General features: G+C 46.0%; 1 protein-coding gene across 1 annotated transcript in view; it reads left to right on the top strand.

Annotated features, from left to right (window-relative positions):
• The window catches only part of PPFIA4 (PPFI scaffold protein A4), a 2319747-nt gene that overhangs the window by 826961 nt on the left and 1471053 nt on the right, over positions 1-21733 (top strand). The window contains exons 9-11 of the mRNA XM_086923084.1: positions 615-746; positions 5078-5140; positions 5927-6018. Of these exons, the coding sequence (XP_086779210.1) occupies positions 615-746; positions 5078-5140; positions 5927-6018 (287 nt within the window). The remainder of the gene's footprint in view (positions 1-614; positions 747-5077; positions 5141-5926; positions 6019-21733) is intronic.

Genomic DNA, 21733 nt, shown 5'->3' on the forward strand with positions numbered 1-21733 from the left:
CCTGGAAGCCTGTGGCTTTTCTCATCTGGGTTGGAGAAATAGAAGTGCGCATGTCTGTTTGGCCGACCTAAGATGGCCAACCAAACTTACATGCACACTTCTAAGTGCCCACCCCTTCTGCCTGTCATGGCCCATCCTGGCCCTGAACACAAGCACCATGAGTCAGAGACCATCATAGAAAAATAAAATTATATTATTGGTTTAATATCATTTTATTTTTCTGTGACTGACTCTGACCAGTGGGGTAACACTACTCTGAAGAGCCGCCACAGTGCCTGATGGGCTGGTTTGACAGGTCAGTGTGTGGGCTAGTTCGTCTGTTTTACCACATGGTGGACTTGGTTTTACTGTTCTACTCCCTGATATTGCCACAAAATTCCCTGCACCAAACACAAATTAATGCACTCTCCCTTATCTTGCAAAACACTTACACATCCTGTCTTTACAGTTCAAACGTCGTTAATTTGCAAATGTGGGCCACTTTTTTAGCTTTCTAAATCACTAATGCGGGGCACTTTTATGTTGGTGCCTGTGACTATTTTCTGTCCCAGTCCGACCCTGCCTTAAGAGGTTGATTTGTATCTATATAATAAAATACTGCTCTCTTCTGCAAGGCTCGACAGCGCGAGAAAATGAATGAAGAACACAACAAGAGGCTTTCGGACACAGTGGACAGACTGCTGACGGAGTCCAATGAGAGGCTCCAGCTGCACCTGAAGGAGCGAATGGCGTCACTGGAGGAAAAGGTAACTTTACAGTACTGTGCACTGAGTCAAATCTGTACCCAGGGACTCATATGTAAGGCTGCGATGGACAGTACGTTATCATTTTGTACATGGCATGGCTTTCAGGGCAGAACAATATTCTACTGTGGACTTGAGAGTGTTATGAGCAGTCATCTATAAGTTGTTTATTTTATTAAAAACTAATAAGCAAGACATAAAACATTCTAAGCCTCCTCAGAGGTCAGGAGAATACAAAACCTATTATATTGATTACCGTATTTGAAATGTTGCAAATATATTTTAACATTCTAAAAGCCAATAACAGAGATTTGGAGTTAACACACTGCTCAGAAAAGTCATTGGCAGCAGGCAACCCTTAAGGACCCTCTAGTGGGACATAGCACATAACCCAGTACTTCATATTATAAAACAAGTACAAAGCCAAAAGAAAATCAATTATTTACAATATCTGTGAAAAAAACAGACAAACTGTATTAACACCATCAACAGCCTACCGGAACAACCAAAGACGCAACAACATATATCACCTGCCCACAGGCAACTTAAGATCTCTTTCTACTCTCCCCCGGATTGCATCCTTTCTTAATATTCCTAAAAAAACCTGCATGAAAATAACCTGATTTTCAGCTAGTGGCTATTCTCTCATCTACCTTCGTATTTGCCTCTGAGTACACCCTACTCTTTCAGAAGCCTGCCTTATTTACTCTCTATAATACTTGAATAAACTAACCATTAACTCACTCTAATAATCACACCTAACTCATATTAACTGAAACCACCACTAGAAATTGGATGAAATGCTTCACAGTTTCCTCAAAGCTCTAGACTAACCCAATAACCAACAAACATCCAACATTAATTAATAACCTCTAGGTTTATCAATAATGTTCAGTTACAGAGTAGCATGCTACCTGCCATAAAGTGCGTCAGTGCCTCCTCAGAAGTAGAAAGCAATATATGCAACTACAGTTCTATACAGTTGTAGCATCTCCAGTTCTGACCAGTGGCATATCTAGAGGAGGGGTGGGGGTCTGCGGATGTGAGTAAGTAGTCTCTCGACTATCACCCCCGAGAACAAGTTGTCTTGTCGACCACCCCCCCCAAGGAACAAGTCGTCTGTCGACCGCCACCCCCCAGGGATCGCTCCAGGTGGCAATGGGTCTAGCTACACCACTGTTTCTGACTTTGCCTTTGAAGGATGTTTTTTATACACCTATAGTGCCATAAACAAATAAAATTAACAATATTCTGTGTGAGTTCTTTGAGCTGTCTCTTGAATCAACAAATTATTCGATCACTCTTCCAAAAGACGTAAAATTAAGTTAGAAACTAAATTTCTCCATCTGTAAATTAACCAATAAGTTGAAAAGCATATGCCCCAATTAACCAGTGAGAAAGCAATAAGAAATGCTGCTTGTTAGCATTTTTATTAATAGAGGTGCCTCAGATCTGAGTTAAAACTTTGAGGCAGGTCTTTTATTTCATGCTGACACGAGTCAGGGGTCGTGCAGAGGGGGTGCTACACTCTTGACCTATGGCATGGGAAGACTAATCGAGCGTATCCCCATACCTGGACAACAGATCGGCAGTTTGAAAAGTCCCTAGGAAATTGGGACCCTACAAGAGCAAGGGATGCCAAAAGAGCAAAATTCTAGTGACCATTGAGGGAAAAGGCAAAAATGGCAGGGATGCCCAGCCACTAGATGGCTCTTTATTTAATCCACACAAAAACCAGAGGTACATCTGGCTTCAAGAAGGCTCAGCTGACCACAGAGGACTGGACTCTGTAGGAGAGCTAGCTGTAGGGAGATCTGGTAACTGAAAAGAGGTTCATCTTGACTTTACGACAAAAGAATCTGGCCTTATGAAGCCCTATCTGGCTACCGAGCACAATCTGAGAAATTTTTATTGTGGTCATCCAGCCAGTAGCTGAGTCCCACTGAATGTTTTGTCTTGAAGAAACAAATAATTAATTGAATATATTAACAACTCAGATGACAGAACATAGCAGTCATCGCTAACAAAGTACCAGAGAGGAGCCACCACTTTATATGTTGCAAAATTAGAGTATGTAAAACACTTATATATAACCCTAAAAAGCAATACAATGCAATGAAATATAGCACCAGAAAAAGAGCTGACCACATCATCATGCGCTCCAACTGACTTAGTCTTATCTGATTTGGGCAAGAGACCATCATGCCTGTTACTTGTATCCACTGGCATTCATCTGAGCCGAAACTACTTGTGCAAAAATAGTTATTCTTTCTCATCCTTAATGACCCAGAAGCTCACATTAGAGGATCAAGTGGCAGACAGCCCATATACATTAATAAAAGCCCAATAAATCATAGCCCCATCTTCATTTCTTCGGGGCTTTAAAAACACTGCTTTGAACCTTTTAACTTGGCCTCTGAATGTCAATCCCTTTTCGATTTCAGAAGCGAGACGAACCTTAGACTAGGATGAAGCCAGCAGGCTGGTTGCAGAGGTGGCAGCAATCCGTTTGGAGATGTAAGGATTTACTGCGCAGGTGAAGGCCAATGCCTATAGTTTCCAGCTACATTCTGGACGTTTCTGCATGCAAGAGCCAGAATGTCTGATGCAGGATAATCATTAGATTGTCTCCTTGCAACTGCCCACCCTGCCCCCCTCAATGTCAACCCAATCTGTGGCGTTCCACCTGTAACCAATCAGCATGAACTGTTCCGACTGAATATAAAACAACACAGATGATAGAAAGAAATCTGCCAATAAACCGTTCAGCCTTGACCTAGCTTGTCCATCCACTTAAAAATGCATTCTCATGAAACAGTGCCTGTTAATGCTAATAAATAAATTAGATGGTTTCAAAGGAAGTGAGATTATTATTTGTTGTTAGTAATTTTTCAAAACCAGGATTTTACTAGATTATTATTGTTGCACTTTAAGCAGTGGCGGCTGGCATGTATGAAGGGTGGTGAGACGGGTGGAGGAAAAATAAAAGTAAATAAACTAATTAAAAAAATAAACGCACTTACCTTCCTGGCGCGACATCCTTTTCGCTACGGTCTTCTCCAGGCAGGCAGGCTCCAGCAGGACCTAGGAAACAGAACCAACCAATCCTGGCGCTGCTCTCATACAGCATGAAAGCAGCCCCAGGATTGGAGGGAGCAGCCTCCTTTGACTCTTCTGAGGACACGGGAGCCCTATGCTTTCTCTAATCCCGCTGTCTAAGACAGCAGGGTTAGAGGGGCTTAAAATGTGCATGTCTGGCTGGCTGTTGCAAAACTGCCGGCCAAAGAGACATGCGCACTTTAAACTTAAAGTGCCTGCTCATCACAGCTATGTGCTGTTGCCTGACTGGCAGCAGCAGAACCAGTAAGCCCTGCCCCCTGTCCTGCCGCTACGGCTCGGGGATTCAAAAATAAAATGGTAATACATTTAATTTATTTCCATTTTATTTTTCATTCCTGGGGGCTATTTTATTAGTGGGATGACGCTCCTCCGCCTTAACAGAGGAGCCACCCTTGACTTTTAGGTATTGTAGTGTTTCATATAATGGAAATATAGTCCACTGGGCTCAGTGAGAAGGGCACAGGGCCAGACTGGGAACCAAAACCGGCCCTGGCAAAGTGCTCAGCTGCCCCCAGGGGGTTGGGGGTGCGGCCTAGCTGCTTGCCAGGGCCGGTTTCAGCCAAATTTGTTACAGAGGCCGATATTGCAGCTATGCTGCAAAAGCGGCCTTGTAACAAATACGGCCCCCCAGGTGCCCAAAATTGGTCCCCACCCTGGCGCCCCACCGGGGAAATGCCCGGTGCCAGCTACAGCCAGTCCGGCCCTGTAAGGGCATCTACCGTTATCCAGACCCATGTCCTCGAAGCCCACGCCTTTATAAGCAGAAGGAAAGGGCCGGCCTTCCAAGAGGCCGCTGGTGGCATGCGCATTATTCTGTGTTATTTTCCTTTAATATTTCATATCATCGTACACTCTGTTTAATGGTACCAGTCACACCGCTCTTCCGTCCATTACACTCCACTAAATCCTTTTACTGCCCACGTCACTGCACAGTACTTAATTGTAGTCTCTGCTTTGTGTGCATTCATTCATTGTGGCACTCGCATCCCTCTTCAGTAATTCAGTGACCTCGCAGAACGCAAAGAAATGAGGCCGTTCAACCATTAATAATAACCCTCATAACTAGATGAACTTAGTCTGTTTGTTTCCATTGAGAAAATTGTAGAGAATTTAGCCGTGAATAATTATTATTACTCCTAATATAATACAGTCTTTATGGATAATTTTACCAAGTGTTCCTTTCGTAGCTAATGTGTATATATTTCTTTTTCTAGAATGCCTTAATGCAAGAATTGGAAAATACACAAAAGCAAATTGAGCTCTATCAGCATGACAAGGTAAGCTGGTGGGAAACCGGTCACGATATAAAATCATTTACCGAAACATCTTTCCCCAAAATAACTTTTCCGACACACTCTTTACAGTGCCGTGCTTTGCTAGTTTATTACGTTGACCCTTTTTTTTAAACATCGACCTCCCTTATTAACTTTTTAATGTTGTGCTTTTCCTTTTAGGCCTCTCTCCTCCACACATCCTGATTGCACAAACGCACACGTTTTTGTTTCTGCAATATTAAGCCTGATCTGAATATTAAGGGGGCGAGAGGTTATTGTGAAAGATATTTATGTAAAGTTATTCTCCAAATTATTTATTTTTGGAAATGATAACGCTAGAGTGTACACGTCCTTCAATGCAATACTTTCAAAATAATGTGATGTGCGATAGGCAAGGCACAAAATGGTTCCAATGAAATTTTTACAGTTCTCCCCGAGACGTTTTGCAAATTTGACACTTTATCAAGTTGATAAGCAAATCACCGTCACATAGCTTAGCCTGTGAGAAAATGTTGTGAAAAAATAATCTTGTGGGTGATTTTTTTTTTCTGCTAAAACATTTGCGTGCACAAACTGTCCCTCAATAAGCAGGTGTGTGTGTTTTCTATTGCAAAACCTACTTTTTGTAAGAATTTCTCCTGTCTGAATTTTTTGTATTTAAACTTGATGGTGATGTTTTTAAAATTACTTCCTAAAGATCGCAACGGCCAACTTCAGAAATGTCTCACAACGTTAGTAACTTGCTTTGTGTGCATTATTAACTTCAAAGATCCTTGTGTTGATTTTCAGGGGAGGTTGGCAGAGGAGATGACAAAATTGCGCTTAGAGGTGGAACAGCTGAAGGCAAGAAGCGGGACATTCATGGAAAGTGTTCACCCGAGGTAACTAGTGGTGTTTCCAATTAAAAAGAGCAAAAGGCAGCTATTGTCATTCTTGTGATTGTGTGCTAAAATTGAACCATAGTCGCAATATTGATGAGTGTTCAGATGAACAGAGCTGATCAATGTTGCGTCCTAACAGGAAAAGGGTCAGGGAATGGATTTGTCTAAAATGTATTTAGTTCTCAGTTAACAGTTTCATGATGGAGAAAGTCGCACTGCTTCTCGTGTCTCAACTTGATGTTATTTGTGACAGGACTACCAACTTTCACGGACTGTATCAATTATGGCTTTGTGGCTTTTAATACAGCCTTCGAGCACGCCGTAGGGGGCTCTACCGACAATGTAAGGCCCACTACAGGGTTAAAGGCCGGAGGCGAGGCCCTTTAAAAAAGGAACGGGGCTTTAATGGCCGGTACGGCCCACTACGGAGGGCTCTAAGGCCTTTAGAACATTCTGCCCTAGGGAGCTGAATGTTCTAATTTGTAAAACAAAGGCATCACGGAGCCCATGAAATCCCCTAAGGCTCTGTGAGGCTTTTGCTAAACATTGGAATGTTGATGATCAAGGCTTCTACTGGCCACTAGAGGCCTCGAGCACTCCATTTGTTTTCAATGGAGCTCTCAACATTCCAATGTTCTGCTATATCTTGGTGTACACAAGAAATGTCTTAAGTAGGTCTGCCTGCAGTCTTCTGTCACATCATCCATTGCTCCCCATATCATGTATCATGCTCGGTTCTTTTGTCTATGGGGATGCCAGGTCATGTCATCTATGGTGTTAGTCTATTCCTCTTCAGTCAAGATCATCCAGTTGATTATTTTACTCTAGTGAAAACTCATTTGGAAGAAAAAATATGGAGAATCTTCACATGACGAAACTCACACTGAATAGGATGTAGGCCATGTCCTGCACACAGTGCCTACTTTGCATACTCAGACGCCAACTGTATGGCTTGTGGAGAGATGATTATTTTGTATAAGGTGCCGCTGAAGGCTGCATTCTTCACCCATATTCTGCTAGCCATGGTTGGTCCCTTCAGGTTCTTGAAAAAACGGTACTGAGTGCAGAGCATGATGGCCAAATGCAGTTGACTGATCTAGGTGCCAACTGGGCATGGCCACGCCCTATGGACCAAAATATATCATGATTATTCTGCAAGGATCGTAAAACCTAACTCTTTGTGACTACTGTGTGCCCTCACTTATCACTGATCCTAGCAATAGGACAACTGTTGAGGTAAAAGTTTGCTTTTGAATATAAATTGATCACTGAGTAACAAAAAAAAAATCATCGAATAAAACTTTTCCAAACTGGAGATATTGTGCTTTATTCTGAACATAAAATTAGATGTATGTGATGTCAACAGTGATGAAATGAATAAATTAACTTCATGCGTGATCTCACCTGTGACATCTTGTATGAAGTCATCAGTAGTGCTCTTGAAGTATTCTGTATCTGTAGCTCAACATAATTGGTGAAATTTAGTTGCTTTCATTATTTCATGAGAAGGTGAGGCATATAATGTACTTGTCAGATGGGGAACCTCAGCGAAATCGGTCATATCTCGAAACCGGACATACATTACATACTCCTAAACATGTAGCTGACTCCGCAAAATGAAAAAATGCAAGCCTAAATTCTTGTGTTTGACAATATACCATTCTCTGGCTGTATTTATTACACCTCATAACACAAAACATGTTCAGTTTCCATATAAAGTTACAGTGTGTACACTACATCCAATGCATAAGAATTTCCTAGCAAATATTCCAAAGTAGTCATGGTTAACAACCCCCCGGGCCATTTTGGCATTAACTGATTCAATTGACTTGGACCCAAGACATAACCCTGCTGGTCCTTCATACGTTTTACTTTACAAGGCGGAGAAAGCTTGGGTCAGCATAACAGCTGGTGCCCCAAACAAACATGCCAGAGCCACCCGATACAGGGATTCCCCCTGGCACCCATTGGGAGATGGGCCTTGGCAATCGGGCCATGGTCCCTTGGTGCAGCCACCATCCCCCAGTATCACCAGGGCTGTGTAATTGCGAACCCTGGCCAGCTTTGGACAATCCGCAGCCTTCCAGTAGAGTCTGTAGCACCCCTGCTTGAGCTAAAGGCTTAAAATCCCAACTCCATCTTGAATTCACCTACACTTATATTCTTGATGCCAAAGTTGTCTACCTGTTGTGTGGCCAAATATGACTCCTCCCCTGCCACAGGCCAGGATGCTTTCCCGAATGACCAGGCCTTCCCCAGACTCTGTTGCTTGGTATTGCGAGAAATGCCCTGGAGCAAATACCACCAAGTTGTCCACACACAACTTGTTTCTTTGGGGCTGACAAATGAACCCCATCCCTGTGAAATGACAACTGTTCTGCATTCAAGGGGCCTGACTAACTTATTAAGGCCCTCAAAGACCTGGTCCCATCTTGAGACCGCGCCTCAGGATAATGTGGGGCCATGCAACGGCCGAGCCACCACATTCTAAGTTCTCAAATAAGGCATGTCTTCTAACATTGCTGAATCTTTGCCACCAATGTGAAGGATGATGACTGCTGGTGGCTGTAGCCCCTGCTTATGACCTCATGGACTATTTGGCGTAGACCATCCAAACAAAGACCACTCTTCACAGCCCAGTAGAACTGAAGGTCCGCTTATGTTGCCTGCGTGCAAATTGGTTCAGGGCAGAACTCTGGTGCTGAAAGGGCAATGTGTGATCAGGTAACCTTACCCATTATTTAACCTATCCTGCCACCTCTGATGACCAACCAGGTGACCCCGCTAGTCATGTTGCAACCAATGGTTGCTCGCTGTGGGAGACAGTGAAATTCAAAACATGGCCACCATTGGCCACTGAGCATGACCAGTCCAATCCGGCTTACATCTTTCTCCAGTGTCTGCGTTCTAGCACCATGGCTTCTTGTCCAGTCTCCTTGCTTTAGAACTATAATTGGAAAGAGAGTGCTCAGGTTATGTCCACTGTGTTAGCCAAACTAAATAAAGATATATAAAACAATGACGTGACATCTTAATTAGGCTAGTAAAGTGAAACATTCCTGAGCTAGCAGCTGAATTTAAAAAGGAGTTTACCTATGTTTTCATGTTGACTACTTTTGCTCTAATTCCTCTCAGTGAGGCATAATTTGATTCTCACTGCTACAGCCTGTACCTCATGAAGCCAAGAAAAAGCACATTCAGTGTCAATGAGATGGTTCAAATTAATGTGTCTTAATATCAAATTTGATATCTTAACACAATTAGGATGTTAAATGTATTTGGTAAAGCACTGCATTGCCCCCATTGTGCAATCCAGATGTTAGCATGTATTTTTATCAGTAAATTGTACAATCCACACAATAGTTTTCGAATGCTAAAGACTTTTACAGAATTGCTCTGCAAGACATACACTAAGTCAGGAGATGTGAGAGTGGGATAGGTAGGATACAATGCATTGTAACAGAATTCCTTGTAGATGCAACACAAAAAAACGCATCTCTGAACACTGCAGAAAATTACGCTGCAAAAGAAACAGTACAAAATCATCCAGTCACTTTATCACAGAAGGGCATGGAACCAACTAGCTCAAATGTGTAATTATTGTACAGTTAGACAACAGGACTAAAAACCCAGAATGTGAATTTTTGGAAACCTAATAACGATATCCCATGGGTATTATTACACATTTGAGTAGTCCATTAACAAAAATCTCCAATACAGCATGCACTTTATTAACATCCCAGGATTATCCATAATAGAATACAGACAGGTAAACTTTCACCATTTATGGACGTTTAATGTAAAGATCATATATGGATGAGAACTTAGGCCACGTCGGGGTGGAAATTAAGAAGGCAAATAAGAGTGGAAAAAGTAGTAGTATTCAATATTATGGGTCCTCTTAATAGACAGCACAAATTATATGAACCAGTTATTAAATAAGGACAATAGTGGACTGTTACGTGAAGCCTGAATCTTGATGTATGTGCTACCAGGAAATGGGCACAATAACTATAGAAATAGCCAGATGAAAACACATGCAAGAAAACATGCACGAGTTGGAGAATACAATTTAAGAAAAATGCTGGGCATTGACCTTTGACGAAGTAAGCTGCGTGACGGGATGGAGGTGGGCCACAGAAGGAGCTTCTTTCTTCATTTTAGATGATTTCTTTCAGCATATAATTGGATCTCCCCTTTCAGAGTTTGACAATAAGGTCTGCCCACCTCCGACCACCTATTAGGCTACAGAAATCCTGTTAGCTAGTATGTGGAATATCTGTTTGTTGTGCATTGGATGATATATTACACAAGCTAAACCTGAGGTTAAGCACACAATTCGGAATGTGCATATACCCTATAGGAGATTTGCAAAAATCTATAGTATACTTACACTCAAGTCACCAAATAGCAGGATTTTGTAGGCATGGATTTTAAAGTGTATGATACAAATTTCACAAAGGCCCCCGAAAATTCCCTAAGAGATGTTTGGAATGGATTGGTGAATATGCATAAGTCTGAACCACAGTTGGGACGCAATTGTGAATTCAAGCCATTTAGTTGTTGGCATGCAGTGATCACAGCAAGTCGCACCACATAATATCCAAGCTGTGTGTGAATATAACAATGCAGTCTCTTCTTTTGCCTACAGATACTGACCAGAGGGAAATATTTAGAATCATTTGTAAATGTGGTATGCATGCAACTGAATGAGTGCAGGCAAAACATACCAAACTCCAAATAGGAGAAAATTATTGAAACAATAGGGGAATAAAAGAGGATTCATACATTTTATTTGTGAAGAAAGCCAACTGACCTGTCTAGGCAACATCTTGGCTGAAATGTAGACATGAAGATGCTGAAGAAATAAGTTCACCCAAGAGCATCACCAAATGTTTTTAAACTTAGCAGGAAACCTGAATACATTTCTAATTCTTTACATAGAGTACCATTAGGTAAAGTTAACTTCAGATTTGGATCCCTCTGCAAAACTGGAAAGTGGTCCCTTGGAGTCCAAGGTTGAGCTGAACCAGTTACACTAGGTAGCTGAGTGTGACTCAATGATGACGCATATATCAGACATCCTAATAGCTGAGAGTCCTTAAGAAACCTAGGAAGGATTCCACAATAGGTTTATGGAGACACTGACATCCTTTGGGTTGTCTTCCCCTTTATTGATATATTGATAACCAGATGGGAAGTGGAGCAACCACGCTGGATCTCTTCTCACTCTCCTCTTAATTTTACCCTTTCCATGACAATCAGTGACCGCATCATCCCCCTACTAGACCTCCTTATTCCTCACTTTACCGAAAAGTATGTCATCAACCACTTTTTTAGTGAAAATCTTCAGATAATCTGACAGCACATCAACACCACAAAACTTGCTTCATCTCATATGCCTATTCCCCTTTCCATAAAATCCTGCAATAGTCATCCTTGAAAGCCCTGTTTCTTGCAGTTTGCATTCATATAATCAACTTCTTCAAAGCTACTTCTTATAAAAGTGATATCTTACCCTTGTCCATAACCAAAACTCTCAAAACTCTCTCTGATGAGACACTCTCTCACCCCTTATCACCATTATCAATACCCCCTTCACTCAAGACATTTTATTAAAAGTTCTCAAGACAGGCTAGATCCTTCCACTTCTAAAGAAACTTCACTGGACCCATATGACCATGATAACTACCGGCTCATCACTACTCTACCATTCATCGACAAGATCATGGAAAAAGAGGTCTGTGTTCATCTCCAAGATCACTTTAATACTAACCACCACCTGCATGACTACCTGTCTGGTTTCAGATTAAGCTGCAGCATGGAGACCACTGCCTTAGTTAACTTATACATCGTAGACAAAAAACAAACAAGGCCTGTTCCCACCGCACTTTTCAAGAAAATAAAATGAAACTGTTTCTTCTCGAAATTGACTTCAGAATTCTGTTCCAGGCCTTGACCTCTCACAACTGGATGATGGTAACACCTTGCATTGTGGTCTCCCAGAATCCACAATGGCACACCTTGAGGGCATACGACATGCCCCAACATGTCTCCTCCTAGACCTGAAAAATATGTTCACATCACTCCCAGCCTGATGGAGCTCCATTGCCCCTCTTGACAGCCCGCAACAGGAATAACAGGAAGCTTTGTCTCCTCGAAGTCCCAAGCAGGGAAAAGAAGAGAGGTAGAGCAAGAGAGAGAGATAGAGAGACTCTGTATTTGCTGAAACACGACAACCGGGGTAAACTCATCCAGCAAGGATTCACATAACACATCATAGGTTAGTTGACCAAAAACGTTGCTATCTTAAATCATCCATGGGGAGCGTAGCAAACAACCTGTATTCAGGAGAAGCAGGCTAAGGAGGATATGATATAAACACGGCTTATTGCTGATAATGAGGGCATTAAAAAAGAGAAATGGTTAAGAACTGGGATGAGGATGTGGGATAAGGCGGTAATGGTATGAGATGTGAAGGAAGAGGAGATAAGGGTGAATGGGAATTAGTCTCATCGTGCAGTTACTTTGGTGGTTTTTCTTTACTTTTATACTGCATAAATCCTTGAACTTTCTTTAACTTTGAGTGTCTTTCCTGATTTTATCGTTCAGTAGAATTGACTGAGGAAGAGAAACTCTCCTCGAGTCCACCATACGTTCGGGGGGACCGAGTGGTCGCCCCTTTCCATATGGCTGAGATACCCGCCACCCCCTCTCAACACACTCCCCAAGAATTGGGAACCGGAAACAGTTCTGAGCTTTTGGAAGGCGGGAGGGAGTTACCCTCCCGGCCGTATTTATTAAAATATGAAACAAAAATCAAAACATTAAAATAACAGTTTCATATCATGTACAATTTCATATCCACATTACGATGTTTGGATAACCTTAACACATATCTAATACAAAGGTTCTCCTAGCCGATACTAACATCCTTACAAAAATGCATTTCACATTGAAATTGTACATCCTAACGTTAAGGGCCAACGGCAAGGTCATAACCGGTGTCAGATCCCTAAACCAGAACTCCCCCCTCACTTGTGAGGGGCGGCCGCACAGAGGTCTGCACCTCATGTGCCATACCAATTTCCCTTGTCTTGACGGGGGCCCCTGTTAACTCGACGCCATTTACGTGGTCGTCCGAGGACTCGTGTGAGGTGTCTAGAAGGTAGCGTAGACCCCCCTCCCCACCCCACACAACTTACCACATCTGCCGTCGCAGATGTCCTGGCCCCGGGAAATTCCCAGGAGGGGCCCGTAGCCCCTCCTATCCTGGGAGGGGCCTTGACCGCCTTCCCTTTCCTTTAGGCGTCCCGTCCTTTAGAAGGGACCGCCTCCCCGTTGAGGGGCCAATGGCCACCTCCCCCCGGGCGCTCCCATCCGTAATGGGTGACGCCCCCCCCTAAGGATCTTCCAATGACTGCTCACCGATCATGACCTTACCGCCACAGGCCGGATAGTTGACCGGCTATCCGGACCCCCCACAAAAACTCCTACCTAACGGTCATGCTGTAAACTCCTTAACCAGGCTACGAGGTCTCCTATGAGTAAGGAATTCCCCACCTGGGACAGATGTACCCCATCTTCTAGATACATATTGTCCCCCCTGATACAACCATGAGGAATCGAATGCAATGTACTGGTACGGAACAGTCTACCCAGCTTGTTATTCACCTTTTTCACAGAATGATTTAACGCAGACACTGAATTAGCCCCCCGCCACACTTTCCGTGGAATCATATGGGACCATGCAATCGTGCACCCTGGAACTCTTCTCGCCAACCAACTTACTGTGGATAGTATCGCCTCGAGAAGCAGTCGTCTACCAGTGGTCACCAAATCATTGCCCCCAAGATGTACTATGAGTATAGATGGCGGTGACCTTGTCCGCCCTAACAAACCCTCGAAAAAATGCTGAAACTGGTCAATACAGAGCCCGCCCCTTCCGTAGAAGGTCACCCTGTACCCGTATTCCCCAGCCATGTGAATCATGTCACCTGCTTTCAATACGTCCGCGGCACGCCTCACGTATGAGTGGCCCACGACCCACACCACTCTTTCCTCAGCCGGTGATCTCTGACCGCTGGTTCCCAGGTGTCGGGTCGACTGCACAGTCCGCCCCGCCTCGTAGGTTTGCGAAACTGTAACCAAACAAAAACAAGAAGCGTGAGTACATAATATCAGCTTCACAACATGTGCAACCGCACATACCTTTTGTAACAATTCGAGGACCAACGCCCCAACTGTTTCACTTTTTCCACACTCAGACCCCTGGCTGTAGCCTCTGTAGCAGCCCCTATCCGGAAGGAATGAGTCCCAAACTCGCCCGGGTTCAAACCCGCGGCCGAAATTGCCATTGCAAACACCCGCTGGAACTGAAACCTTGTCAGTGGGGTGGCATCTGCGTGCCTCAGCAATGTCCCCCCCCATGATGCCGCCCTCTGCGCCAAATACTCCTCAACGCATGCCACCGGGCACATGGGAGATCCGGGAATCCGCTGGACTACTACACTGTCCCCGATCGCCCCCTGATCGGTCTTGGACCTGACAAACGAGACAATCATCGTCTCCCCTTTTACTTGAATGTGCTCTCGGCACAGCCCACCCCCCGTATCCTGCTTGTTTCTTGCCACCAGTTCGCTTACCCGCATAGCCCCATGGAATGCAAATGCAAAAGCGGCCCGGAATAACACTGTTTCCGACTGGGATGAACACGTTGCAGGGAGTACGGACAGTAACAGGGCCAACCTATCCAGACCTATCGGGTGCCTTTCATCTACTCTGCGACCCTCAAGGCGTTGCCACCCACGCAGCGCTTTCTGTACTACGAAAGACGCTGTAGGATCCTGGATACCATGGGCCCGTGCCATGAAGGAAATGGCGGCCCGATGCCTCTGGGCCGTAGCCACCGATTTGCCTGCCCTGCGTAATGACAGTAAAAACTCTATGACAAATTCCTCTGGCCCCAAAGCTCCCTCCTAGCAGAACCCAAAAAGGACCAATAGGTACGGAACGCCCCTTCATATGCCTTCCTTGTCCTGGGTGCTAAACTCTCTCCCACGAGGTTTTGTAGTTCGGGGCACCGAGAGACCAGAGAGCTTCGGGGAATGGTGCCGCCACCGGGTCCGCTGTGGGCAGAAAACCCCAGAAGGCCTGCATACGGAAACGAGAAAGCGCATCAGCAGCCTGATTCAGCACCCCTGGCACATGCCTTGCTCTAAAGAGCACAATCAATTGCATACATAGTAAAACAATTTCTTTGAGCAACCTCAGAATCCATTTACATCGTGCTGCCTGACTATTGATACACTCAACCACAGTCATGTTATCAGACCAGAACACCACAGAGTGATCCCTAAACCCCTCAGGCCATGTTTTCAAAGCCACCAGAATAGGGAACAGTTCGAGAAAAGCAATGTTACTTGTAAGTCCACACTCGTGCCACCATGACGGCCATGTTTGCGCCGACCAGTGGTTGCCAAATATGGCGCCAAAGCCTATACTCCCCGCCGAATCTGTCCACAGCCCCAACTCGTCGGAGGACACCGCCGGCTTGGTCCAGACAACCCGACCATTGAAATCCGCCAGGAATGCCAACCAAATGCGCATGTCCTGGCGAATCTCAGCCGAGAGCCTCGTGCGGTGGTGCCCCTCTTTAAGACTGACCATGGCTTGTGCAATCGAGCGGGAAAAGGGGCGGGCCATTGGCATTATCCTAAGGGCAAAATTCAACTGACCCACAGTCTGCTGTAATTGATGCAAGTTCACCTTAATTTCTCTAATGCATGCCTCAAGCGAAGCCCTGAATTTCCGCACCTTTTCTTCTGGCAACCGGAAACAACCTTCTTCGGAATCGAGCTCTATTCCAAGAAACTCGAGCGAAGTTGATGGCCCCACAGTTTTGCCTGGCGCCAATGGCACACCAAACTGTCTCATCAGATCACAAAATTCTTTTAAAGCCTTAGCACATTCTGTGTCCCCGGCAGCCCCCAGAAACAGAAAGTCGTCTAGATAATGCATAACATGCTGAAAACCCGTCATTCTTGTGAATGCCCACTGCAGGAAACAACTGAATTTTTCAAAATAAGCACAAGATATGGAACAGCCCATTGGCATACATTTATCCATGTAATAGCGCCCCTGAAACATGAAGCCCAGGAGACGCTGATCGTCCGGGTGTACCGGGAGCAACCGGAACGCAGACTCGATGTCAGATTTGGCCATCAGCGCTCCGGGCCCCAGGCGATTCAACATGGCGACTGCATCATCGAAGGATGCGTACCGCACCGAACAAAGCTCTGGGTCTATCGCATCATTAACTGACGAATCTCTCGGGGCTGACAAATTATGTATCAGTCTAAACTCACCCGGGTCCTTCTTGGGGACCACTCCCAAGGGTGAACAAACAAAATTAGGAACTGGTGGCATGTTGAATGGTCCCACAACCCGACCCCGGGCTACCTCTTTCCCAATCTTCGCTTGCACCACTGCCGTATTATGTAGGACCGATAGTTGGTTCCTACACTGCGCTTTACCCTGAAAATTCCCCACCGGGATGCGGAAACCAAAGGAAAAACCGTCTCGCAACACCCCAGCGGAGACATGATCAGGGTATTTACTGAGCCAAGGAATCATTGCCATGGTATCAACTGGTGTAGGTAAAGCCGCCCCTCGGACTATGTCAGACCTGTTTGGCGCTTCCCCTACTTCCGTTATCACCCGTTTTGGCTCTGCACATGGTCTCGGGGTGCGAGGACTGTCCACACCCCCCACAGTCATGCCTAAACTTGCATGACCCCTGGGGCCTCGTACACTTTCCCCTGTTAAAGTTCCAGCATACCCCTTTTTTACCTGTATTGCCGTTCGGCCTTGGGTGATGCTCATTGCTTGCCCCTGCCCGAAAGGGCGCCCCGGATGGTTGGCGGGAAAACTCACCCCCGCCCCCCCCCAACAATGGCGCCTTTAACATGCCTGAGTTCTCCATTTTTTGCCAAGAAATGGAGTCGTAACAATCCCACGTCAGGCACGTGTCGAACTCTTTAGCCTTACGAAAAATATTATCATAGCAAAACCACTCATTGCCCGCATATGTCTGAGAAAATTCCATAATACGTGATTGGTACACAGGTAACTCGGTCAACAAGTCAGGTCTCCGTTCCCCCATAATCGAAGTGAATATGCCAAATGCTCTACCCCAATTACCTATCGTCTCATCGACTCTAAAGGCGGCCATTTTTGCGCGCCAAACACTCGGATGCATAAGTTCTTTCTGGACTTTCACATGCTCAATCTCGTAATGATCAGTTAGCAAGGAGAACATGTTTACATATTTCTCAGCCCATATCCGTTCTTTGATTTCCATCGGGATATGCTGAGCCAATTTCTCCCTTCTCGAGGGTACTGACCCCTTCCCCGCAATCGGCATTAGCTGCTTACCTGAGCTAGAAGCTGTAACCGCCGTTGCTGCCGAACTCGTGCCAGCTGCAGGTTGCTCTACTGGAGCCTGCGGGGAAACAAACGGACAAGGCGGTTTCGCGGCCTCCCGTGACTGCCGCAACTGCCTCATTAATTGCTTGGCCTCCTCGGCCGTGTCCCCCGGAGCCACAGAACCCCTGCTGCTCTTACCCAACCATGCCGCCAGCTGGGCGGCCAACTCCGGGGGCATGTCCCCTTCGTTCACTGGGGTAACCACAACGGGGATCCGCTGGCCCTCGGCAGGAGCCGGCGCGGGAATCTCCGCTGGTCTAGGAGGGCTCGCCGGGGGAGCCTCCGGAACTGGGACCTCGTCCTCATTTGACCCATTCCTGGCCCTCTTCTTTCTTCCGGCCGGGGCCTCCGCCGGGTTGGGTCTTTTCGGCCTTCCCGCACCGTCCCTGGCCGCCATTTTTCTCTTCATCTCTGCCATGTCTTTCACCAACATCCGAAGCATCTGGTCGGTGCTGACCTTCTTTGCGACTCTCTTGCCCGGCATTTTCCACACGTAGGTGAAAGGTCCTGACGCGATTTGCAGTGCTGGAAGAAAAAAGAGAGAAATTACAAATTTCAAAATTGGCTCTTCGTTCCGTCTCGAGCTCACGTGCAGCGAGGAGGTGCAGCTTCTGAGCACAGGAACAAGAGGATGCTTCCTTGGATCGTTGCTCCTTTTATTCTTCTTTGGGCGGGCGTAAACCCGCCTCCTCCCGCCTCTAGGGGCGTGGCTGACGGCTTCAGTGTCTAGGACAACCCACTCTTGGGCGGGAAAAAGCGCGCCCCGGCTACGCCGCTTCGGGCATACCAGCCGAGACGCGCCTCCCGCCCAAAATGGCTTCCCGGGGGGATCGGGGTACTCCACCATACGTTCGGGGGGACCGAGTGGTCGCCCCTTTCCATTTGTACTCTTGCGATTTCTAATTTCACCTTTTGTTACCACCCATTTGGAACTGTGTCTATGCAGGTCTGTTCACATAAACGATTATATGGTCACTGATTTGATCTCTGTATTTTCTGGCCTTAAATGTGTGCATTCTCTGTCTTAAGTCATTCTATTTTACCATCAAGTTCCAGTCAGCAGTCAACGGGCTTCAGCCCCCCCCCCCCTCGTGTGTGGCAGCCCGGGATGAGACAACTTCCCGGGCACACACACAGCCGCACCCAGTGGGGTCACTAGGTGGGTGTGGGGGTGCGGACCGCACCGGGTGACATCAGCACATGGGGTGACACCAATCTGGTTACACTGTGTTGGCTGATGGCCAAACTTTGCATCCTCACCTCTGCCATTAAGTGGGCCCTCCAGTCCTTTCAGTAATACCTTCTGGGTCGCTCCAATGTGGACTTCCTCTCTCCCGCTCCGGTGGACTCTTGGCCCAATCGGCCAGCCTGGTAGGGAAGTACTGTAAGAAAAAGACCTTGGGGGCTTGTGTCGGGAGCCCCGGGGGTACCAAGGAGTCCTGCTTCCTGGTCTCTTCCTCTGTTGTCGATGTAACACGTCCGGTGCAAGGGGGAGGAGGGACTTTATATTCCAATGGCCCGGAACTGCGGAGGGGAACTCGGATGCACTGAGGTGAAAGCAGGAGATCAGAGGAGGACAACACGAAGGAGGACGCGGTAGCGGACGCTACGGAGGAGAAAGCGGTGGGAGAACAACCAATGTGACCAGGGTCTGGGGGATCCAGAATGGACACCCTGACCAAGGACGTGGGCGAACGAGAGGTCTGCAGGAGTCAGGATGACCACCGGGATGGCGTGCCGGACGAGGCGGCCTTGGCTCTGTCACAGAGGAGCTCCATGGGGTAAGTCGTGAGGGGGTGACACGGGTTACCCGCACTGTGTGACACCAACCCTGGTGACGCTGAGTACTTCACAGGTCTTTTAAAGCCATTTTGCTTGTTAATGAGGCTTTGATATAACCCCCCCCTGCTTAGAGCCCCTGCAGTTCCACTCTGCCTTTTGCTTGATGAATCAGCCCCCCTCCCCCCGACATTTTTTCTTAGCCCCCCCTCCCCACCGAAATGTGACTCTAGTTGCACCTCTGGAAAGCAGCCTGCAAAAAAACTGTTTTGTGACTCACCTTTGCTTAACAGGCTCTATGTTGCGGTGCCGATAGACATACAGGACACAAGAATTAAAATGTCGGATTAAAAGCTGGTGATGGCTCTCAGACGAATAAATGCAGCAGCAAGTTTATTTTGTGATTTATACGTCATTATTTTGATATTGTATGTTGTATATTGTATGTGGAGAAGTGTGGCTCAATAGTTAGAGCGGCAGACCCTGATGCAGAGGTCTAGCCCGGGACCAGGGTTCAATTCCCCGCCTCGGCGGGTCTTGAGCTCAAAAATTCCACGGACCTGATAATTCTCACCTCGGTGCCTATTCTAATCATAGAGTCCCACTCTGCAACTCTGGGCAACAGCTTCAGACAAAGATTTCGATCACCCCTCGTTTGTCTACCCTCGTCGCTTCGCAAGTTTCTAACTCTACACAGCATTGATGCAAAGGACATAATTTCTCTTTAATGCAAGGATTGCAGTAATCTCAAAACAAAGCAGCAGATGGCAGTAGCATCACTCTCACAGTGCTCTAGATTACTTCGAATATGCTACAAAAAGCGGTAAACAATAGGCACACCTTGAAGAAGATTTGAATATAATAACTTGGGTTTGCTTAATGCTTTCGGCCAAAGCCTGTGATTTCCTGGCACGGTAAAAAACAAAAAGGCATTTCAAACCCCATTTTTATTTTACCGCCCTCCGAAAAATAAGATGCTGAGCAAATCCGGTGAAAATGCATGTTTGGGGTTTGTGAAATTTCCTTTCGAAACTAGGATCTTTTAGGAGCACCCCCTAAAAATGTCGCTGACAGGGGATTTCAAGGTGTTACACCAAAAAACTCCACTCTGTGCCGTACACTCACAGGTGAAATCCATTTCCATTTGCTTTGCCGCATTTATGATGAATACATATTATTTTCGCTAAGTGGGTCGTGACGAAATGTCAAAACTGCCCGCGGCCTCCAATAGCTAAACCTTTCTCAAATATGTCACACAAATGGCGGTCTGTCTCAGAGGGGTCATAGTTCACGCACTCTGCCTTCGCGAGTGAAGTATCCAGTGATCTGCAAATGCCTTGATTTGGCGGCCGCCTGTCTGGCCTGAAGCTGAGGAAAGCGCGTGCGACGCGGAGAGCAGGTGGCACTTTGGACAGCTGTCTCGTGAGAGATCGTGTAGTTATTGTTAGCCAGTTATAACCATTTTTATTTCCATGCCTCACTTACTTGTGCTTTGCATCATTTTTGTCTTTTTCTCTCACAAAACTTGAATTTGAAGAGGTAGGAGTGCGGGAACCTGTCATGGGAATAGGAGGTGAGTTTGGTTGTGACTGGGACCCAGAAGAACTCTGGAGATGAGTATGATCCAGGGACGACTCTGTAAGCAGAAACTGAGTGGCAGGCTGTGTAGTTAGCTGGAGGAATAGCTTCACTGACTACTTGATTATTCTTTTTCCTTTGTGAAGTTAAATACAGCGCTGTGTTTATTTGATGTTGGACTGCTGCTGTGTTTGCACAAACTGGTTAGTTTTGTTGTGTGTTTGGGTGGGTCTGATGCCCGACGGTTCCCGTGATAATTGGAATGTGAGACTTGAACTCAGAGGGCCACTGATGGGTATTATTTTTGCTGGCCCCTTTCATTGTTTTGATTCATGCTTACTAATGTACAGTGGCATGAGGCTGGGGGTGATGATGGCAGCCTCACACAGGACCTGATCTGGAGTTTAAAGATGCAACCACCAAAAAGAGAGTTTTGATGTTTACACATCCTGAGTAGGGTAGACAGGACATCTGCTGTGTTTTGGCAGAAGTCCTGCATCTGACAATCTTTAAATCAGAGTTCGACCCAGATCAAGAGAGTGAAAAACAGACAAGGGAGAAAGAAGGAGGAAGTTAAAGATGGAAAAGGTGCCATATTGGAAAGAAGGGACCCGCAGGAGTGGCATGGAGAGGCAGGGTGTAATCAAGTCTATGCAGCCTCAGTAGTTGCCAAGTTGACATGCAATGCTACCGGCTTGTGGTCCTCTCAGTCAAAGTTTGGACCCTGGCCCCAAGTCATTAACAAGTTAAGCAGTGCACTCATTATGAGTGCTTGCTTACCCTGTCCTCATTTGACCAATGCATGTACAAGCACCAATTTAGAAGACCATGCCCGCACTGCAAACCAGAAAGCAGAGGTACCTAACAATCA

Source organism: Lissotriton vulgaris, chromosome 5 (assembly GCF_964263255.1).
Source record: "Lissotriton vulgaris chromosome 5, aLisVul1.2, whole genome shotgun sequence".
Taxonomy (NCBI): domain Eukaryota; kingdom Metazoa; phylum Chordata; class Amphibia; order Caudata; family Salamandridae; genus Lissotriton; species Lissotriton vulgaris.